General features: G+C 55.0%; 2 protein-coding genes across 2 annotated transcripts; one reads left to right on the forward strand and one right to left on the reverse strand.

Moving 5' to 3' along the window:
- The first annotated feature begins 1226 nt into the window (after positions 1–1226).
- On the forward strand, positions 1227–8283 carry LOC116954144 (uncharacterized). Its single transcript, XM_032974607.2, has 2 exons — positions 1227–1549; positions 4800–8283. Exon 2 carries the CDS (start codon positions 4827–4829, stop codon positions 6783–6785), a length of 1959 nt encoding a protein of 652 aa, XP_032830498.1. The 5' UTR covers positions 1227–1549; positions 4800–4826; the 3' UTR covers positions 6786–8283.
- A 1335-nt stretch (positions 8284–9618) lies between these two features.
- NDUFB9 (NADH:ubiquinone oxidoreductase subunit B9) lies at positions 9619–16022 on the reverse strand. Its single transcript, XM_032974615.2, has 4 exons — positions 15863–16022; positions 12037–12229; positions 11086–11199; positions 9619–10327 (listed from the first exon to the last, which is right to left on the reverse strand). The coding sequence occupies exons 1-4, from the start codon at positions 15946–15948 to the stop codon at positions 10199–10201; spliced, it is 522 nt and encodes a 173-aa protein (XP_032830506.1). The 5' UTR covers positions 15949–16022; the 3' UTR covers positions 9619–10198.
- Between the last annotated feature and the right edge of the window lie 234 nt (positions 16023–16256).

A 16256-nucleotide genomic window follows, 5' to 3' on the forward strand; every position in this document is an offset into this window, starting at 1 on the left:
TAATAAATGTTTTCTCCTACAACAGAGTGCAGCGGCACATTAAATACGCACTACAATGGCAATAGTTTAAAGCGAAACACAAAGCGGCTGTGGCAGACTTAGGAGTGAACTCTAAACATCTTTTTAAAATTTCGATTTAAAGCTTTCGTGACTGCAAGGATGAATCTTCTTTGGTTGTTTCGGTAAAGTCACGTAGAATGAGAATAAAATAATAAAATAAAACAATAAAATTCCCACGACGTTTCGGCCACAACACAAGTAGCTGTCCTCAGGTGAAGAAACAGGACTCCTTATCAGTGCCCTACATTATTACAGACCAATTCAGACCGTATTGGTCACCCCGTGTCTTTTAAACATTTTAACGTTCATCCTACAAAGTCCCATCACAAGAGAGAAACACAGATGGACAAAACGTTGTTTTGTTCGTATTCAAACGGCTGTATGCCGCATGAATACGGGGTTATAATAAACCCATAAGAGTCGACAGCTGTGCGATTTAACCCAAAACCCTATGATTAATACTCTTTGGTTATTTCGGTAAAGTCAACTAGATAGAATAATAAAATAAAACAAAAAGTAATTATTAATAATTATTATTTTTTAATAACTATTTATTTGTTTTGTTTTATAAAATAATTGTTAATAAAGGTTATGGATTCCTGCAGTCACGAAAGCTTCAAATCAAGATGTATGATTAATAATTATAATTGCCTCCTTGAGAAGATGTATTCGGAGCGCATACATCTCGCTTTTTCTAATATCTTTAAAAAATAAATATTTCCGTGGAGAGGAACACATTTCCCCCTACTTATACCCCTCCTATAGCAACCACGTGCACCAGCGACTCTTAACTACACAATCCTGCGGAGGGAGCTGGTAGGAATGTTGGGTTGCTCGGTCAATGGCCAGGGTCAACGGCACCACGTGGTGTATTCCGCAAATATGCCCGACTGTGAGGGCGGGCACAAGCCGGCGTGAGTAGGTTAAACGTTGAGTTTTATAAGGGCACCACGGGGTGACCAGCCCCTCCCCACCCAGCCCCACCCCTCCCACCCAGCCCCACCCAGCCCCACCTTCCCCACCCTCCCCACCCAGCCCCTCCCCACCCAGCCCCACCCTCCCCACCCAGCCCCTCCCCACCCAGCCCCACCCTCCACACCCAGCCCCTCCCTACCCTCCCCTCTCCACCCAGCCCCTCCCCACCCAGCCCCTCCCCACCCTCCCCTCTCCACCCAGCCCCACCCCTCCCATTTTTGGATGCACGACGGACGGACGGACACAATAATCCCCTGTGGGCTGGTGGTGTAACCAGGAGGTTCCTACACAGTACTACTGCCTTGTGAGAGGCGTGGTCCACTCTGCTCTACGCACACGAGGCGTCGGGTCGCTTTGACTTCGCCGAGCAAATGAGCGCGGTCCCTGGCGCCCGGAACCTCTTGCGCGCCCGGAACCTCTCGCGCGCCCGGAACCTCTAGTGCGTGCGTGCGCGCGCGAGAGGTTCATCGCGAACCCCGCGCGACCTCTTGGACGTGAAGCGGACAGAGCCGAGGTGAGCAGAACTACCTGGTTTAGTGGTGAGGGTGGTGGTGAGGGTAGGGCCTGGTGGTGGTGGTGAGGGTAGGGCCTGGTGGTGGTGGTGAGGGTAGGGCCTGGTGGTGGTGGTGAGGGTAGGGCCTGGTGGTGGTGGTGAGGGTAGGGCCTGGTGGTGGTGAGGGTAGGGCCTGGTGGTGGTGAGGGTAGGGCCTGGTGGTGGTGAGGGTAGGGCCTGGGGGTGGTGGTGAGGGTAGGGCCTGGTGCTGGTGGTGAGGGTAGGGCCTGGTAGTGAGTGTAGGGCCTGGTGGTGAGGGTAGGGCCTGGTGGTGGTGAGGGTAGGGCCTGGTGGTGATGGTGAGGGTAGGTACTGGTGGTGGTGAGGGTAGGGACTGGTGATGGTGGTGAGAGTAGGGCCTGGTGGTGGTGAGGGTAGGGCCTGGTGGTGGTGAGGGTAGGGCCTGGTGGTGGTGAGGGTAGGGACTGGTGGTGAGGGTAGGGCCTGGTGGTGGTGGTGAGGGTAGGGACTGGTGGTGATGGTGAGGGTAGGGACTGGTGGTGGTAGTGAGTGTAGGGCCTGGTGGTGGTGAGGGTAGGGCCTGGTAGTGGTGAGGGTGGTGGTGGTGAGGGTAGGGCATGGTGGTGGTGAGGGTAGGGCCTGGTGGTGGTGGTGAGGGTAGGGCCTGGTGGTGGTGAGGGTAGGGCCTGGTGGTGGTGGTGGTGAGGGTGGTGGTGGTGAGGGTCGGGCCTGGTGCTGGTGAGGGTAGGGCCTGGTGGTGGTGGTGAGAGTAGGGCCTGGTGGTGCTGGTGAGGGTAGGGCCTGGTGGTGTTGAGGGTAGGGACTGGTGGTGGTGGTGAGGGTAGGGCCTGGTGGTGGTGGTGAGAGTAGGGCCTGGTGGTGGTGGTGAGAGTAGGGCCTGGTGGTGGTGAGGGTAGGGCCTGGTGGTGAGGGTGAGAGTAGGGCCTGGTGATGGTGGTGAGAGTAGGGCCTGGTGATGGTGGTGAGAGTAGGGCCTGGTGGTGGTGAGTGTAGGGCCTGGTGGTGGTGAGAGTAGGGCCTGGTGGTGAGGGTAGGGTCTGGTGGTGAGGGTAGGGCCTGGTGGTGAGGGTAGGGCCTGGTGGTGAGGGTAGGGCCTGGTGGTGGTGAGGGTAGGGCCTGGTGGTGGTGGTGAGAGTAGGGCCTGGTGGTGAGAGTAGGGCCTGGTGGTGGTGGTGAGAGTAGGGACTGGTGATGGTGGTGAGAGTAGGGCCTGGTGGTGGTGGTGAGAGTAGGGCCTGGTGGTGAGGGTGAGGGTAGGGCCTGGTGGTGAGGGTGAGGGTAGGGCCTGGTGGTGGTGGTGGTGAGAGTAGGGCCTGGTGGTGGTAGTGAGGGTAGGGCCTGGTGGTGGTGGTGAGAGTAGGGACTGGTGATGGTGGTGAGAGTAGGGTCTGGTGGTGGTGAGAGTAGGGCCTGGTGGTGATGGTGAGGGTAGGGCCTGGTGGTGATGGTGAGGGTAGGGCCTGGTGGTGGTGGTGAGGGTAGGGACTGGTGGTGATGGTGAGGGTAGGGACTGGTGATGGTGGTGAGAGTAGGGTCTGGTGGTGGTGAGAGTAGGGACTGGTGGTGATGGTGAGGGTAGGGTCTGGTGGTGAGGGTAGGGCCTGGTGGTGAGGGTGAGGGTAGGGCCTGGTGGTGGTGGTGAGAGTAGGGCCTGGTGGTGGTGGTGATGGTGAGAGTAGGGTCTGGTGGTGGTCAGGGCAGGGCCTAGTGGCGGTGAGGGTAGGGCCTGGTAGTGTTGAAGGTAGGGCTTTGTGTTGAAGGTAGGCGTCTGGTAGTGGTGGTAGTGGTGGGGGTAGGATCTGGTGGTGGTGAGCAAAGTGCTTCAAACGTGAAATAATTTTCGACAACTCACCTTTTAGGCCCTTTTTTGTGGAGCGTGATGTCAAAGCCAATAGAAAGCAAGTGAATGCCACGACCGGTTATAAATAACACGTAGCATAAAACTATTATCATGGAGATGTAAATACAAATGTAATAGTGAGAAAAAAACAAGCCAATAGTAATGTAAAAAGGCACGCCCTATCAAAGGCATCATCCTCTTATGTCAAGTTGCAGTTGTTAGGACCGAGAGTCGCAAGTTCAACTGCTGCGCAATGCATGTCGGTGGTTGTTCGGTGTCATTACCCAGCATTCCCATTCAGTACCCAGCATTCCCATTCATTACCCAGCATTCCCACGCATTACCCAGCATTCCCACTCATTACCCAGCATTCCAATGCATTACCCAGCATTCCCATTAATTACCCAACATTCCCATTCATTACCCAGAATTCCAATGCATTACCCAGCATTTCCACGCATTACCCAGCATTCCCATTAATTACCCAGCATTCCCACGCATTACCCAGCATTCCCACGCATTACCCAGCATTCCCATTCATTACCGAGCATTCCCATTCATTACCCAGAATTCCCACGCATTACCCAGCATTCCCATTCATTACCCAGCATTCCCACGCATTACCCAGCATTCCCATTAATTACCCAGCATTGCCATTCATTACCCAGCATTCCCACGCATTACCCAGCATTTCCATTCATTACCGAGCATTCCCACTCATTACCCAGAATTCCCACGCATTACCCAGCATTCCCATTCATTACCCAGCATTCCCACGCATTACCCAGCATTCCCACGCATTACCTAGCATTCCCATTCATTACCGAGCATTCCTACTCATTACCCAGAATTCCCATGCATTACCCAGAATTCTCATGCATTACCCAGTATTCCCATGCATTACCCAGCATTCCCATTCATTACCTAGCATTACCACGCATTACCCAGCATTCCCATTCATTACCCAGCATTCCCATTCATTCCCCAGCATTCCCATTCATCACCCAGCATTCCCATTCATCACCCAGCATTCCCATTCATTACCCAGCATTCCCATTCATTACCCACGGAGAGAGACATGCAAACTCCAAATGTACAGGCATGAGGGTCAGGATCGAACCCACGAACTTCTGTATACCACGGCAAGGTAGTTAACATCTCCTGTTAGTAAATTCAAACTGACATACCTACACGATCTAACCCAAAATAAAGTCCCGGGCGTGAAGTTTAGCCGCATCTGTTGGGTGGGTTTTCACCATACGACACCCGTGAAAAAAGGCATCGGTCACATCATCTCCTTAGCAAAGGGGTCGAGTACCCTCGTACGGACCGTGGTTTTTGTGCGGCGAGCCGGAGCGAGTGACTTTGACCTCATTGTTGTCATTGCAGAGGCTTTCTCTGCGCACCTCGCTCACGATGGGCCGCGAGCGGACGAACCCCTTCCGGAACTTTTTCATCTACAACCCGGCCAACGACACATCGACGTGCACCATCGGCAACTGCCAGCGCGTCATGGCGGGCCAGCACGCCGCCAACCTCGAGCGCCACGTTCGTTACGTCCACCCCGAAGAGATCGACCTTGCGACCCGGAGGGACGCGCAGGCTCGCAACGACGCCGGGCCCCCGCCCGGCTACGGTGAGCCGTCGGGCAAGAAGCCCCGCCTCGCCGCTGGAGGACGCCACGCGGCCGTCGACCCCGGCGCGGTCAAGAAGCCCAAGTGCATCCCCGTGAAAATAACCGCCGAGCAGATCCGCGACGCCTGCACGGAGCTCGTGACCGCGAACGGTCGGCCCTTCTCGCTGATGGACGACACCGGCTTCCGCAAGCTCGTCGACCCGCTGCTCGACGGCCTGAGGGGCTCGCTCGCCGTCGATGCCGACAGCGTCCGGGAGAACGTGAGCGCCGCGGCGGCCGCGGCGCGCGACCTCGTCCGGGCGGAGCTGAGGGACGCGCTCGTCTGCCTGCGGCTGGATGCTGCCTCGCGCTTCGGCCGCTCCGTCCTGGCGATCGGCGTGCAGCTCGTGCGCGACGGCGCGCTCGCGCTGCGCACGCTCGCGGCCAGGGAGGTCGCGGGCGGGGAGGACCTCGCGGCCGTGGTCGTTGGTGTGCTCCACGACTACGCCGTGGACGTGGCGAACGTCTACTCGGTCACAACGGGCGGCGACGCCACGAAAACCCTCGTCGGGCGGCAGGGTTCGGCGGAGGGGCGGTACGACGACGGGGAACCGGCGGGGGACTCGGGCTCGGAGGCGGAGGACGCCGCCGCGGAGAGCCTCGAGCTGACGGAGCTGCGCCTCCAAGAGATGTCGGGCGGCGCCCACTCGCTCATGAGGGGCGTCCGCTGCGCGGCCCACGCGCTGCAGCTGGCCGTGGGCGACGCCCTCGACGACGCCCCCACCGCGCGCCTCGTGTCCGACGCCAGGCGAGTTTGCCGGCAGCTGGCAACGCAGCCGGTCGCGGCCTCTCTCCGCGAACGGAACCTGCGGGCGCCCGCCGTCGATCGGCCCGCCCGGTGGCACTCCACGTACGGCATGCTCGAAGGCCTCCTTGATCTCGAGGGCTTCTGCGAGCGCGAGGCCGCGTCCGTCCCCGACCTGGTGCTCTCCCACGGCGCCTGGGAGCGCCTGCGGGATCTGCTGGCGGCTCTGAAGCCCGCGAGGGCGGCGGCCGAGAGTTTCCGGTCGGGGCAGCTTACGATCGGCGACTTTTACGGAGCGTGGCTCAAGTGCCACCTGGACACCGCCAGCGTCGGGTCGGAGTTCTCTCACCCCCTGGCGTGCGCAATGAAGAGGCGCGAGAAGCAGCTGCTGGGCAACGACGCGGTCGTCGCCGCCGTCTACATGGACCCGAGGTACGGCGTCCTGCTCACCGACGGTGAGTCGGAACGGGCCCAGCGGCACCTGCGTCGGGCGTGGGCGGCGATGGGGCCGCGCGGCGGACGCGCCTCCTTCGACACGCCGGACGAGCGCTCGCCGGAAGACCCGGGGGCGGGGGCAGCGGGGACGTACGGCGAATGCGACGAGCTCGAGAGGCTCCTGCAGGCGAAGGAGAGCGATTCGCACCGCAAGCCGGGAGGGCGGCCGGGCGCGGACGACGGCGCGGACGACGTGGCAGCTGCGCTGCAGGCGCTCGACGGCGAGCCTCGCCTCAAGAAGGACGCCAATGTCCTGGTGCACTGGGAAGGCTGGAGGTACTCCAAGCCGGAGCTCTTCCGGCTGTCCCAGGTGGCGCTGGCGGTGCCCGTGGCGCACGCCAGCGTTGAGAGGGCCGTCTCCGCCCTTGACTTTATCCTGTCGCCCAACCGGTGCGACCTTGACAGCCAGACGCTGGACGACATCCTGATGGTGCGCCTCAACGAGGTCTTTGGCCGTTAGCTGATTTGTGTCGTTTGCTAATCGGCTAAGAAACTAAACAGCTTTTTAATCTTACCAGGTAAAAACCCCACTTGAGCTGTTGGTTCTTTTTCAGAGGCGACCTGGCGACACGTGATGATATCATCATCGCACATAGGAATTTACAATAGCAGCCGAATCCTCGCAACGCGTGTTGTTTCTAAATGTTTAGTAGGGCAAATCCGGAGGAAACCGTAAAAAAATCCACACGACCACCACGGGGAAAGAGAGATAATGCACGGACTTCAAATATACAACAGGCATAGTCAGGGTCCGGGATCGAACTACAAATCTAGTTTACACATCTCTCCATGGTCTTGCCCCTACGTATCTCGTTCTCCACTCCTTCTCGCCCTCTCCATTCAAAATCCCGGCTGTTGTTATGTTCTGACCCGCCACGACTGGACGTTTGTGAAAAAGGGCGGGTCAGAAAGTGACAACTAACAGTACAACAAACATGATAGGAGTGCAAAGGATAGCAATTGATAAGCAAATCACTAAAATACGTATATATAAATGTACGTTTATTTTACCAGGTAAAGCCCACTGAGCTTTGAGTTTCCTTGTCAGGAGCAACCTGGCCAGAAATAATAGCTCAACGAAGGTGGCTTATCACGTGGACATTTGCATCAGTCAGGCTAGTCTGTTCCCGCACCTCTGATTAGCACAGTTGGCGATGTACGATGCGAAAGAAGTTCAACATACATCTCGTGTCCCCGTGTCCCATGTCTCAATGTGCATTCCATGTCCAAGTTAATCCTCTGTCCTTGTGTCCCACGTCTTGTGAGCACCCACCGCTGGCGAACGATCACAATTTTACGGGCAAGGGCCCCCCCCCCCCCACCCCCTCTGTTTTAAGATACGGGTCCCTCAGCTTTATGAAGATCGGCCGATTAGCGGATTAAGTGTTTTTCCTTTTTTAGGTCATCGACCGTGACGAGAGGAGACGAAAACGCAGGTTGATTTTATATATTTAAAAAAAATTGGATTCAAAGTATATTCGGTGCGCTTCACCCTTTCCCCTTCCAAGATGTCTGCAAGTTGCAGGGCGTGGTGTGTCCCGTTCACCGCTGAACCTCGGAACACGCGAGCGGCTCGGCGTTAATTTTATCTAGAGGCGTAGTAGCGCCGTTGCTTTTAAAGATATCGAACCGCAGAGACACGACCGCGCTCCGTGATGGCTGGCACCAAACTGAGCCGCGCGCCCTCCCGCGTGGCCCTGGTGGGAGCCTCGGTACCGATAAAGTTTTTTTTTCTGGTACGTGTACGTCATCGGAATGGGAAAGCGTTCATAATGTGGTAGTAACGGGCCATGTAGGGGAAAGGTCGCTGGGGGTGGTCGGATATTTCCACAGTCTGACGATATATGAAAACTCGTGGGTTTAAACTTTCAATCGTCGCGGGCAATGTATGTTGTTCATTTCCTATTCACATTATGTAGGACTGGTTGATGTCCGTGTTCAATAAATGTTTAAAAGCAGATGCTCGCGGTGTGCGATTTGCTTTTACAAAAAGAGAAGGGCATTATTTCCGCAAACTTAACTCCAATCCTTACGCTCTTTACTCGGTTCAGACTTTGCACATCATAAGAATGTTTTATCTTCAGACGTTTCTCAATTTATAAACACATTGTTCATTGGGATTCGCGTGGAGGAGTAGGATGCTATGAACTTAAGGGATATCCACAGAGAGGTAAAAGTAATTGCAATTTCTGGCCTGCACCTGTTTCTGGGAAAAGAGCCTCCACTAAATAGAGCACTAGAGAGCCCCTTGCAGGAGGGCATTTGGCTTACTCTTCCACACTTGGCCAAAACATTTGGAAGAGGTGAGAGTACCCACACTTGACCTCACTCCACGCGACATGCCGATCGACTTAACTTTCATTCACCCATCTGTCCCCACGGTGACGAGTTGTTAACTACCTTGCTTGGTTTACAGGAGGTCGTGGGTTCGATTCCCACCCTCACGTCTGTAGATTTGGAGTTTGCACGTTCTTTCAGTGGTCGCGTGGATTTTTCTCCGGGTCCTCCGGTTTTTCCCTCCACGTTTAGAATCATGCGTTTAGAGTAATTGGCTGCGATATTTTTCCACGTAAGCCGCTTCTCGTTGCGCTATCATTTGTGGCCAGGTCGCTTCCGAAGAAGAGCTACATAGCTCAGTGGGCCTTAACTGGTAAAATAATAAAAGTTAAATCGTTAATACTGATAGGAACCTCCTGGTTACACCAGCCCACAAGGGATTATTGTGTCCGTCCGTCTGGCATCCAAAAATGGGAGGGGTGGGGCTGGGTGGAGAAGGGAGGGTGGGGAGGGGAGAGTGGGGCTGGGTGGGGAAGGGTGGGTTGGGAGGGGCTGGGTGGGGAGGGGAAGGTGGGGAGGGGCTGGGTAGGGAGGGTGGGGCATGGTGGGGCTGGGTGGGGACGGTGGGGCTGGGTGGGGAGGGGCTGGTCACCCCGTGGTGCCCTTATAAAACTCAACGTTTAACCTACTCACGTCGGCTTGTGCCTGCCCTGACAGTCGGGCATATTTGCAGAATATACCACGTGGTGCCGCCGTTGACCCTGGCCATTGACCGAGCAACCCAACGTTTCTACCAGCTCCCTCCGCAGGAATATGTTAGTTATTCCGGGTGCAATAGAGCTGAGTGGACTTAAACACAGATGTCTGCCGTGCCGGGGAGTTTCGGGAGCGTGAGGAAATAGCCCACCCGCATCGAACCGCCACAACCATCAAAACCACCACCACTACAACGATCAAAATCACGATAACGCAGACTTACAAAGTCGAACTCCGCGAAAATACACACAACACAAGCGTGGCGATGCAATCCAAATTTATTGTAATTGCGCACGGTGCCATTTGCAAGTTGGTTAAACGATCGCGGATCACGCGAGGCAATTGTCCAAAACCATTTTCAATTCTAACGTGGGGGTCCCCAACCTGGCGTCCCAACGTAACGTCCCAACGTAACGTCCCAACGTAACGCCGGGAGGCGGCGGATGTCTAAGAGCGTTCCCGACTTATCGTCCCACAAGCTTGAGACACTCCCCCCCCCCCCCCCCCCCCCCCCCCCCCCCGTACGTTTGTGTGTCCGTGTCGCCCCACGACATGAACGACGGCTGGGACTTAGGACCGAATGTCTAAACCAGATATGGGTAAGGAAAAGATCTCACCAAGAAGATGCTTCTCCAACCGTAGCGGTGGTTGTTGTACACCAACTGGTACACTGCGACTAGGACACACTGCGACTGGTACACGGGTGGCACGGTCACATTAAGCCACTGGGCCACTGTGTGTGCCTACCCGCGCGTGGCCTTGTGTGGGTGTGCGTGTGGGTGTGCGTGTGGGTGTGCGTGTGGGTGTGCGTGTGCGTGTGGGTGTGGGTGTGCATAGGGCTCAGGGCATCTCTCGCGATCGGGTCACCTCGCTCCACCACAGCGGTGGGAGCTGCCCGTCTTTGCGTGCCGGCGGCAAAGCCTCTGTAGTCGGTCCGTCTGCCGGGGTCTCCGCTTGCAGCTGTTTCATCTGACAAAGCGCACACAAAGACACAGAGATCCCCCCCCCCCCATGTAGCCTGTAACAGACTGTTGAGGCAAGTGCTATTCGCGAGTAGCATCTATGAAGGCCGGCATGGCACGCGAGGTGGTTGGGGTGGATAGCACCACGTTTGGCCCCCATCGTCTCCCCAGGGGCAATGTTTACGTGAGAAAGAAAGACGGATAGAGAGACGAGAGGAATGAGGAGGAGAGGAGACAAGAGGCAAAGATGAGACAGAGGGATGAAGTGAAATACACAGAGACAAGGAAGGCCGAGCAGAAGCGAGGACACACCGAGAGTGAGGGAGAACTGAGGATACGAACGGAGAGGGAGAGACATGAGGATGAATCAATATTTATTTTACGTGCCAATGTCACCCTCAAAGTGCACATTACAATGCAACGGGAACAGTACAGGAGGGGCACAGAGCAAACAGGAATTAAATAAATAAATGCGCCACGCCTTCGCCGGCTAACACCGACTGAGCAAAAGTAAATTTCAACCGCGCGCAAAATAAAGGGGAGACAGGCAAGACGGTGAGTTACATGAGGAAGGCCGAGATGTAAAAGGAGAATCGGGGAGAAAGCTAGAGACACCGGCACCGTCGGGGAGGGAGATGGGAGAGACATATGGTGAGACAGGGAGATGGTAATTGACAAGAGAAAGGCCGAGATGGAAAAATGGAATCGGGGAAGAAAGCTCGCTGATGCCGTGTTCAAGGTGTGGGTTGCCCGGGTGGACTTTACCTCTTTCTCCCAGCTCTGCAGGCGAAGCTGTTTCCACTGCTCCCGCTTAGCAAAGTAATCCGGGTACTGGGCTTTCTCCGACGGATGCCAGTAATCCAGAACAGTCTCGGGCACCTGACACACGTGCAGCAGACGGCACACACACACACACACGTGTCGTTTTATGGAAAATTCTAACATCGTATGCACGCACGAAAACAACACACATGTTCGCGTTCTGGTGACGTAATCAAGCTGATTTAACTTCCAACCCTCCGAGGACCATTATTAAAGTCCATTTGAGTGACGCTGTCGGTGAGATTAAATGACCCACGGGACTTAGTTTATCCGACGGGCTGCAGCGTGGACTATTAACTGTTTAACTCTTGCTATTTTACCAGGTAAGGACCACCAAGCTAGAAAGCTCTTATAGGAACGAAGTTGTAAACTGAGTGTACCAGCCTGTAATAGATTAATGTGTCCGTCCGTCCGTCCCCTTTCAATACTTTAACGAAGTGAAATCTCGTGCTGTTGGGTGTAAAATCAGCAATAGACAGCGCAGAGACTTGTCCTACCAGCCCACCCTGCAGGGACCTGTTTCAGAAGCGACCTGGCCACAAATGATAGCTCAACGAAGTGACTTATCGCGTGGAAATTTCTAGCAGCTAAATACTTTTTTCTGTTTCATTTGTTGTCCTCCTTCCACACCTCCGATTAGCGCAGTTGGCTCCTTTCGGCACGAGAGAAGTTCAACATACGCACACACACACAAACTCTCGACGCATGTTTCTAAATGTGGAGGGAAAAACCGGAGGACCTGGAGAAAAAATACACGCGGCCATGGTGAGAGAGAAAACACCAAATATACAACTGGCGTCCAGGGTCGGAATCGAACCCACGACCTCCTGCATACCAGGTGAGCTCGTTAACATCTTGCCACCGCCATTCCCCCCCCCTCCCCACCCTCATCACCTTGTAGCACTCGAAGCGTTCGTACATGGTGCCTCCGGGCGCCTCGGGGAAGATGTATGGCTGCGGGTGCTGGTTGAGCCAGAACTCCTGCTCCCCGTCCACCAGAAGCTGCGTCGCCCTCACCATGTTCCTCTCGCCCTTGCTCCGCTCGAAGCGCTCCCGCAGGAGCACCGCCTGGAAGCGATACTCATCCCTGCGGCAAAAAATGTGGGGAGCGGGGGGGGGGTGGTGTGGGAGGTCGCACGTGCAATTAGCCAACCTTGACTTTAAACAAATTATTTTAAGTTTTTATTCATTTTACCAGCTGAGAACAACCACCGAGCTACGGAGATCTTATTTTTTCAGCAGCGAGCTGGCCCCGACAAATGATAACTCGACGAAGTGGCTGATAACGCAGAAATGTACAGCAGTAGCCAAACACTCTCGCTCTATTTTAAGAAGGCATCTCGGTGTGCGCCCTGTTTAGCCTCAGTGTCCCTTGCAACAACAATAACAAAAATCCCAAACAAAACTCTGCACAATTCAATCATTTGGCGGGACCCCGGGGTCCCGCAAAAATCAGGTCAATAATTATTATTTTTCTTCAGTCCGCCCACTCGTGACCCCGACAGCAACGCGCCGCCCGCCCAGACTCGCACCAACAAGCGCCAGCAGCAGCAGCAGCAGGCGGCGATCGACACGACGGGCGCCACCCCACCGGCCAAACGCGAGCCCCGGGGGGCGTCTGCCGCAGTCGCGCGCGGCGACGACGCCCTCCGGTCAGCCGTCGATCCTCAGCTTCTTTGCCAAGGCGAGCCCCGCCCCCCAGGCGGTGAATTGAACGTGTTTATGTAATTTTTCAACTTTTTACGAAACTTAGTGCCCCGAGTAGCTCTCGACAAGGCCAATCGATTGACACTTAGTTTTGTTGTCGGTAAGGCAGCAAGACTCGTGTCGCTACGCGGTTTTTTCCACCCCGGGGTAGTGATGGGACCCCGGGGTCCCGTCAATTGCTTCAATTGCTTAATTTTGGATGCAAAGGAAATGCTATAAAGTCTAAAACAAACCACCGGTTAAATGGAATGATGCACATCAAATGCATTCATATACAGTACAGTACACTACAAAATAACTATTTAACTTTTATTTTAACCAGGTAAGGCCCAACTGAGCTAGATAGCTTTTTCGCAAGATACCTGGCCACAAATCATAGCTCAACAAGGTGGCTTATCACGTGGAAATGTACAGCAGCCAGATGTTCGAAACGCGTGTTGTTGGTTCGAAATGTGGAGGGAAAAAACCAGAAGGACCCGGAGAAAATGTCACGCGGCCGCGGGGAGAGAGAGACGCGCAAACTCCAAGTCCGCGAGTTTGTATCCAGGCGCTGTTTCACTCGGCACCATCATCCCTGCGGGATCGATAAAACGAGCACCACTTGAGTGAGGAAGTCAACGGCGGTTGTCCTGCGGATAGACTCGGCCCCGCCACGGCAATAAGGAATTTCCACCACTTTGGCTAGTCGCCCCGATGGATCCGGCATGGCCGGGTAACCCCCTGGCGGGTAACCTGTAACCTCGAGGTAACTAAGACCCGTGGTAACCCCCATGGTTTAAGTGTCCACGCGATGAGCCACTTTGTCGAGCTATCATTTGTGATAGCCGGGTCGTTTCTGAAAAATAAGTCCGTGCCTCGGCAGGCTTTGCCTGGTAGCATGGGGATGGTTTCGTTTGATTGGTACGTTTTTGGGAGATTTGCTTACCTTTCTGGTACTTTTGCACTGCTGCTGTTGTTGTTGTACTGTTTGTTGTTGTGACGTTCTTACCTGCCCCTGACTGGACATCTGTAAAAACAAGAGCTTTACAGCTCATCGGATTCCTCCAGTGTAAATAAACGGACGTATTGGCGGTACACCGGTGCAGCATAACACACCGGTCCTCATAAAACAAGTCTGAAATCTTTGACCCTGTCGCCAAATTTGACGATATTCTACGGTTTACTGCAAGTCTAGCATGAGACTTGCCTGGATAACAAAAGGTCAACACATCGACCGTTGATTTGGGGATTTCCGGGGCCACTTTGCAGGCCAAAGGGAGCCACCGGAATCATCAGGGGCAGCTCTGCCACACGGCCAACAACAACAAAGACGGTGAAGCTTCGTGTACCCACATAAACGAACAATATCGCCTTACGACTTGCTTAGACACCACGAGAATTCAGATTTGTGTTTTTTTTGTGACGCACGCACGCACACACACCACAGGCAGATGTCTCTCGCCTACTTGCTGTGGTTGTCCCACCTGATGACGGGTGCTTGCGTTGCGATCGAAACGTCGGTTTATTATTTTGCTACCTGCCACGTGACTTTACCGAAAGAACCAAAGAGTATGGAATTCCTGCAGTCACGAAATCTTCAAATCAAGATTGCACCACAACCGCACACACCACACACACTCCACACACACCAACCCACACAGGTGTTGTGTTCTGAGCTGGGAGGGTTGGGAATTTGCGGCAAAGTATATAATTATTGCGAATAATGTGATTGTTTTATAGCGCGTACCACCACCGGTGTACAGCCAATCCGTTGTGTGCTGTACCAGTAACGAACTGGCATGTTTCTATTCTGAGCTCGATCGGTAAAGTCACGTTGAAGGGAAACAATAAAATAATAAAATATATAAAAAACACCTGATGATGACCGTTTGTGTTATGGTCGAAACGTCGTGAGAATTTTTATTGTTTTATATATATTTTATTATTTTATTGTTTCCCTTCAACGTGACTTTACCGAAAGAGCTTAGAATATGAATTACTGCAGTCACGAAAGCTTTAAATCAAAATTTGGCCACGTTTCTGTTAACGTGACAAACCTTACTAATTGTCCGTGTCCGGGTGGTGGCGGGTTTGACGACACATTGATATATTTACGCGATCCTACCTCAAAAAGAAAACACCTCTATTGTGGACGTTCAAAAAAATATTCCCGATTCTGAACCCCTTCACGACCCCCTTCACGACCCCCTTCACGACCCCTTCACGACCCCCTTCACGAACCCCTTCACGACCCCTTCACGAACCCCTTCACGACCCCTTCACGGACCCCTTCACGACCCCCTTCACGAACCCCTTCACGACCCCTTCACGACCCCTTCACGACCCTCTTCACGACCCTCTTCACGACCCCTTCACGATCCCTTCACGAACCCTTCACGACCCCCTTCACGGACCCCTTCACGGACCCCTTCACGACCCCTTCACGACCTCCATCACGACCCCTTCACGAACCCTTCACGACCCCCTTCACGACCCCTTCACGGACCCCTTCACGACCCCCTTCACGACCCCCTTCACCAACCCCTTCACGACCCCTTCACGGACCCCTTCACGACCCCCTTCACGACCTCCTTCACGACCCCCTTCACGACCCCTTCACGATCCCTTCACGACCCCTTCACGAACCCTTCACGACCCCTTCACGACCTCCATCACGACCCCTTCACGACCCCCGCCGCCGTCTCCCCGCCTCGCCCGGCGGCGCTTAGGCTTGCCCTTGAGGCCGCAGAGGCCTCGGCTCCCCGGCTCTCCCCCTTTCGGCGACCGCGCGTGGCTCCCCTCACCGCCAACAACAACAACAACAGCGCCGCCGCCGCTCGCCACCAAGCGCGCGAGCGGCGCACAGTCGCCTGTGCCAGGCTAGGTGCACGCTAAAGCGGTCGAAGGCTCCGCTTTGCAAGGCAAGGAGGTCACGGGGCAGACAGACCCCGGGTGTTGCCATGCGTTGACCTGACCCAGTGAGGATGGGCTGCCCCACCGCCCGATGCACCTCCCGGTGCTCCCCTCCCCTCACCTGTAGACAACCCACGACTCGAGGTGGCGCAGCGCCTTCTTGTAGAGGCGGCAGACTCTCTGTCGATGGGAAAGCAGGCCCGCCATCGCGATCGCCGTCGTGACGTCACGTCACCGCCACCCCCTCCAGCGCATCCCCACCCCACTTCACCTCCAGGCGCAATGACGTCACTTTCCTACTCCACTCCCCCAGGTGCGATGACGTCACGCCCCCTTTCCCAGCCCCCCGGGCGCGATGACGTCAGGTCGTCACCCCCACCTCCCTCCTCCCGACGTCACGCAAAAAAATCAAAGTTTTGTGACGACACGCCACAAAAGTCGCTGTGTGACGTAATCGGGATATGGAGGTTGTCGTCCACCAACATGTCTTATAAGACGTCACGATGAGATGGCAA

Source organism: Petromyzon marinus, chromosome 54 (assembly GCF_048934315.1).
Source record: "Petromyzon marinus isolate PM22_M1 ecotype Great Lakes invasive population chromosome 54, UKy_Petmar_22M1.pri1.0, whole genome shotgun sequence".
NCBI classification, from domain to species: Eukaryota; Metazoa; Chordata; class Hyperoartia; order Petromyzontiformes; family Petromyzontidae; genus Petromyzon; species Petromyzon marinus.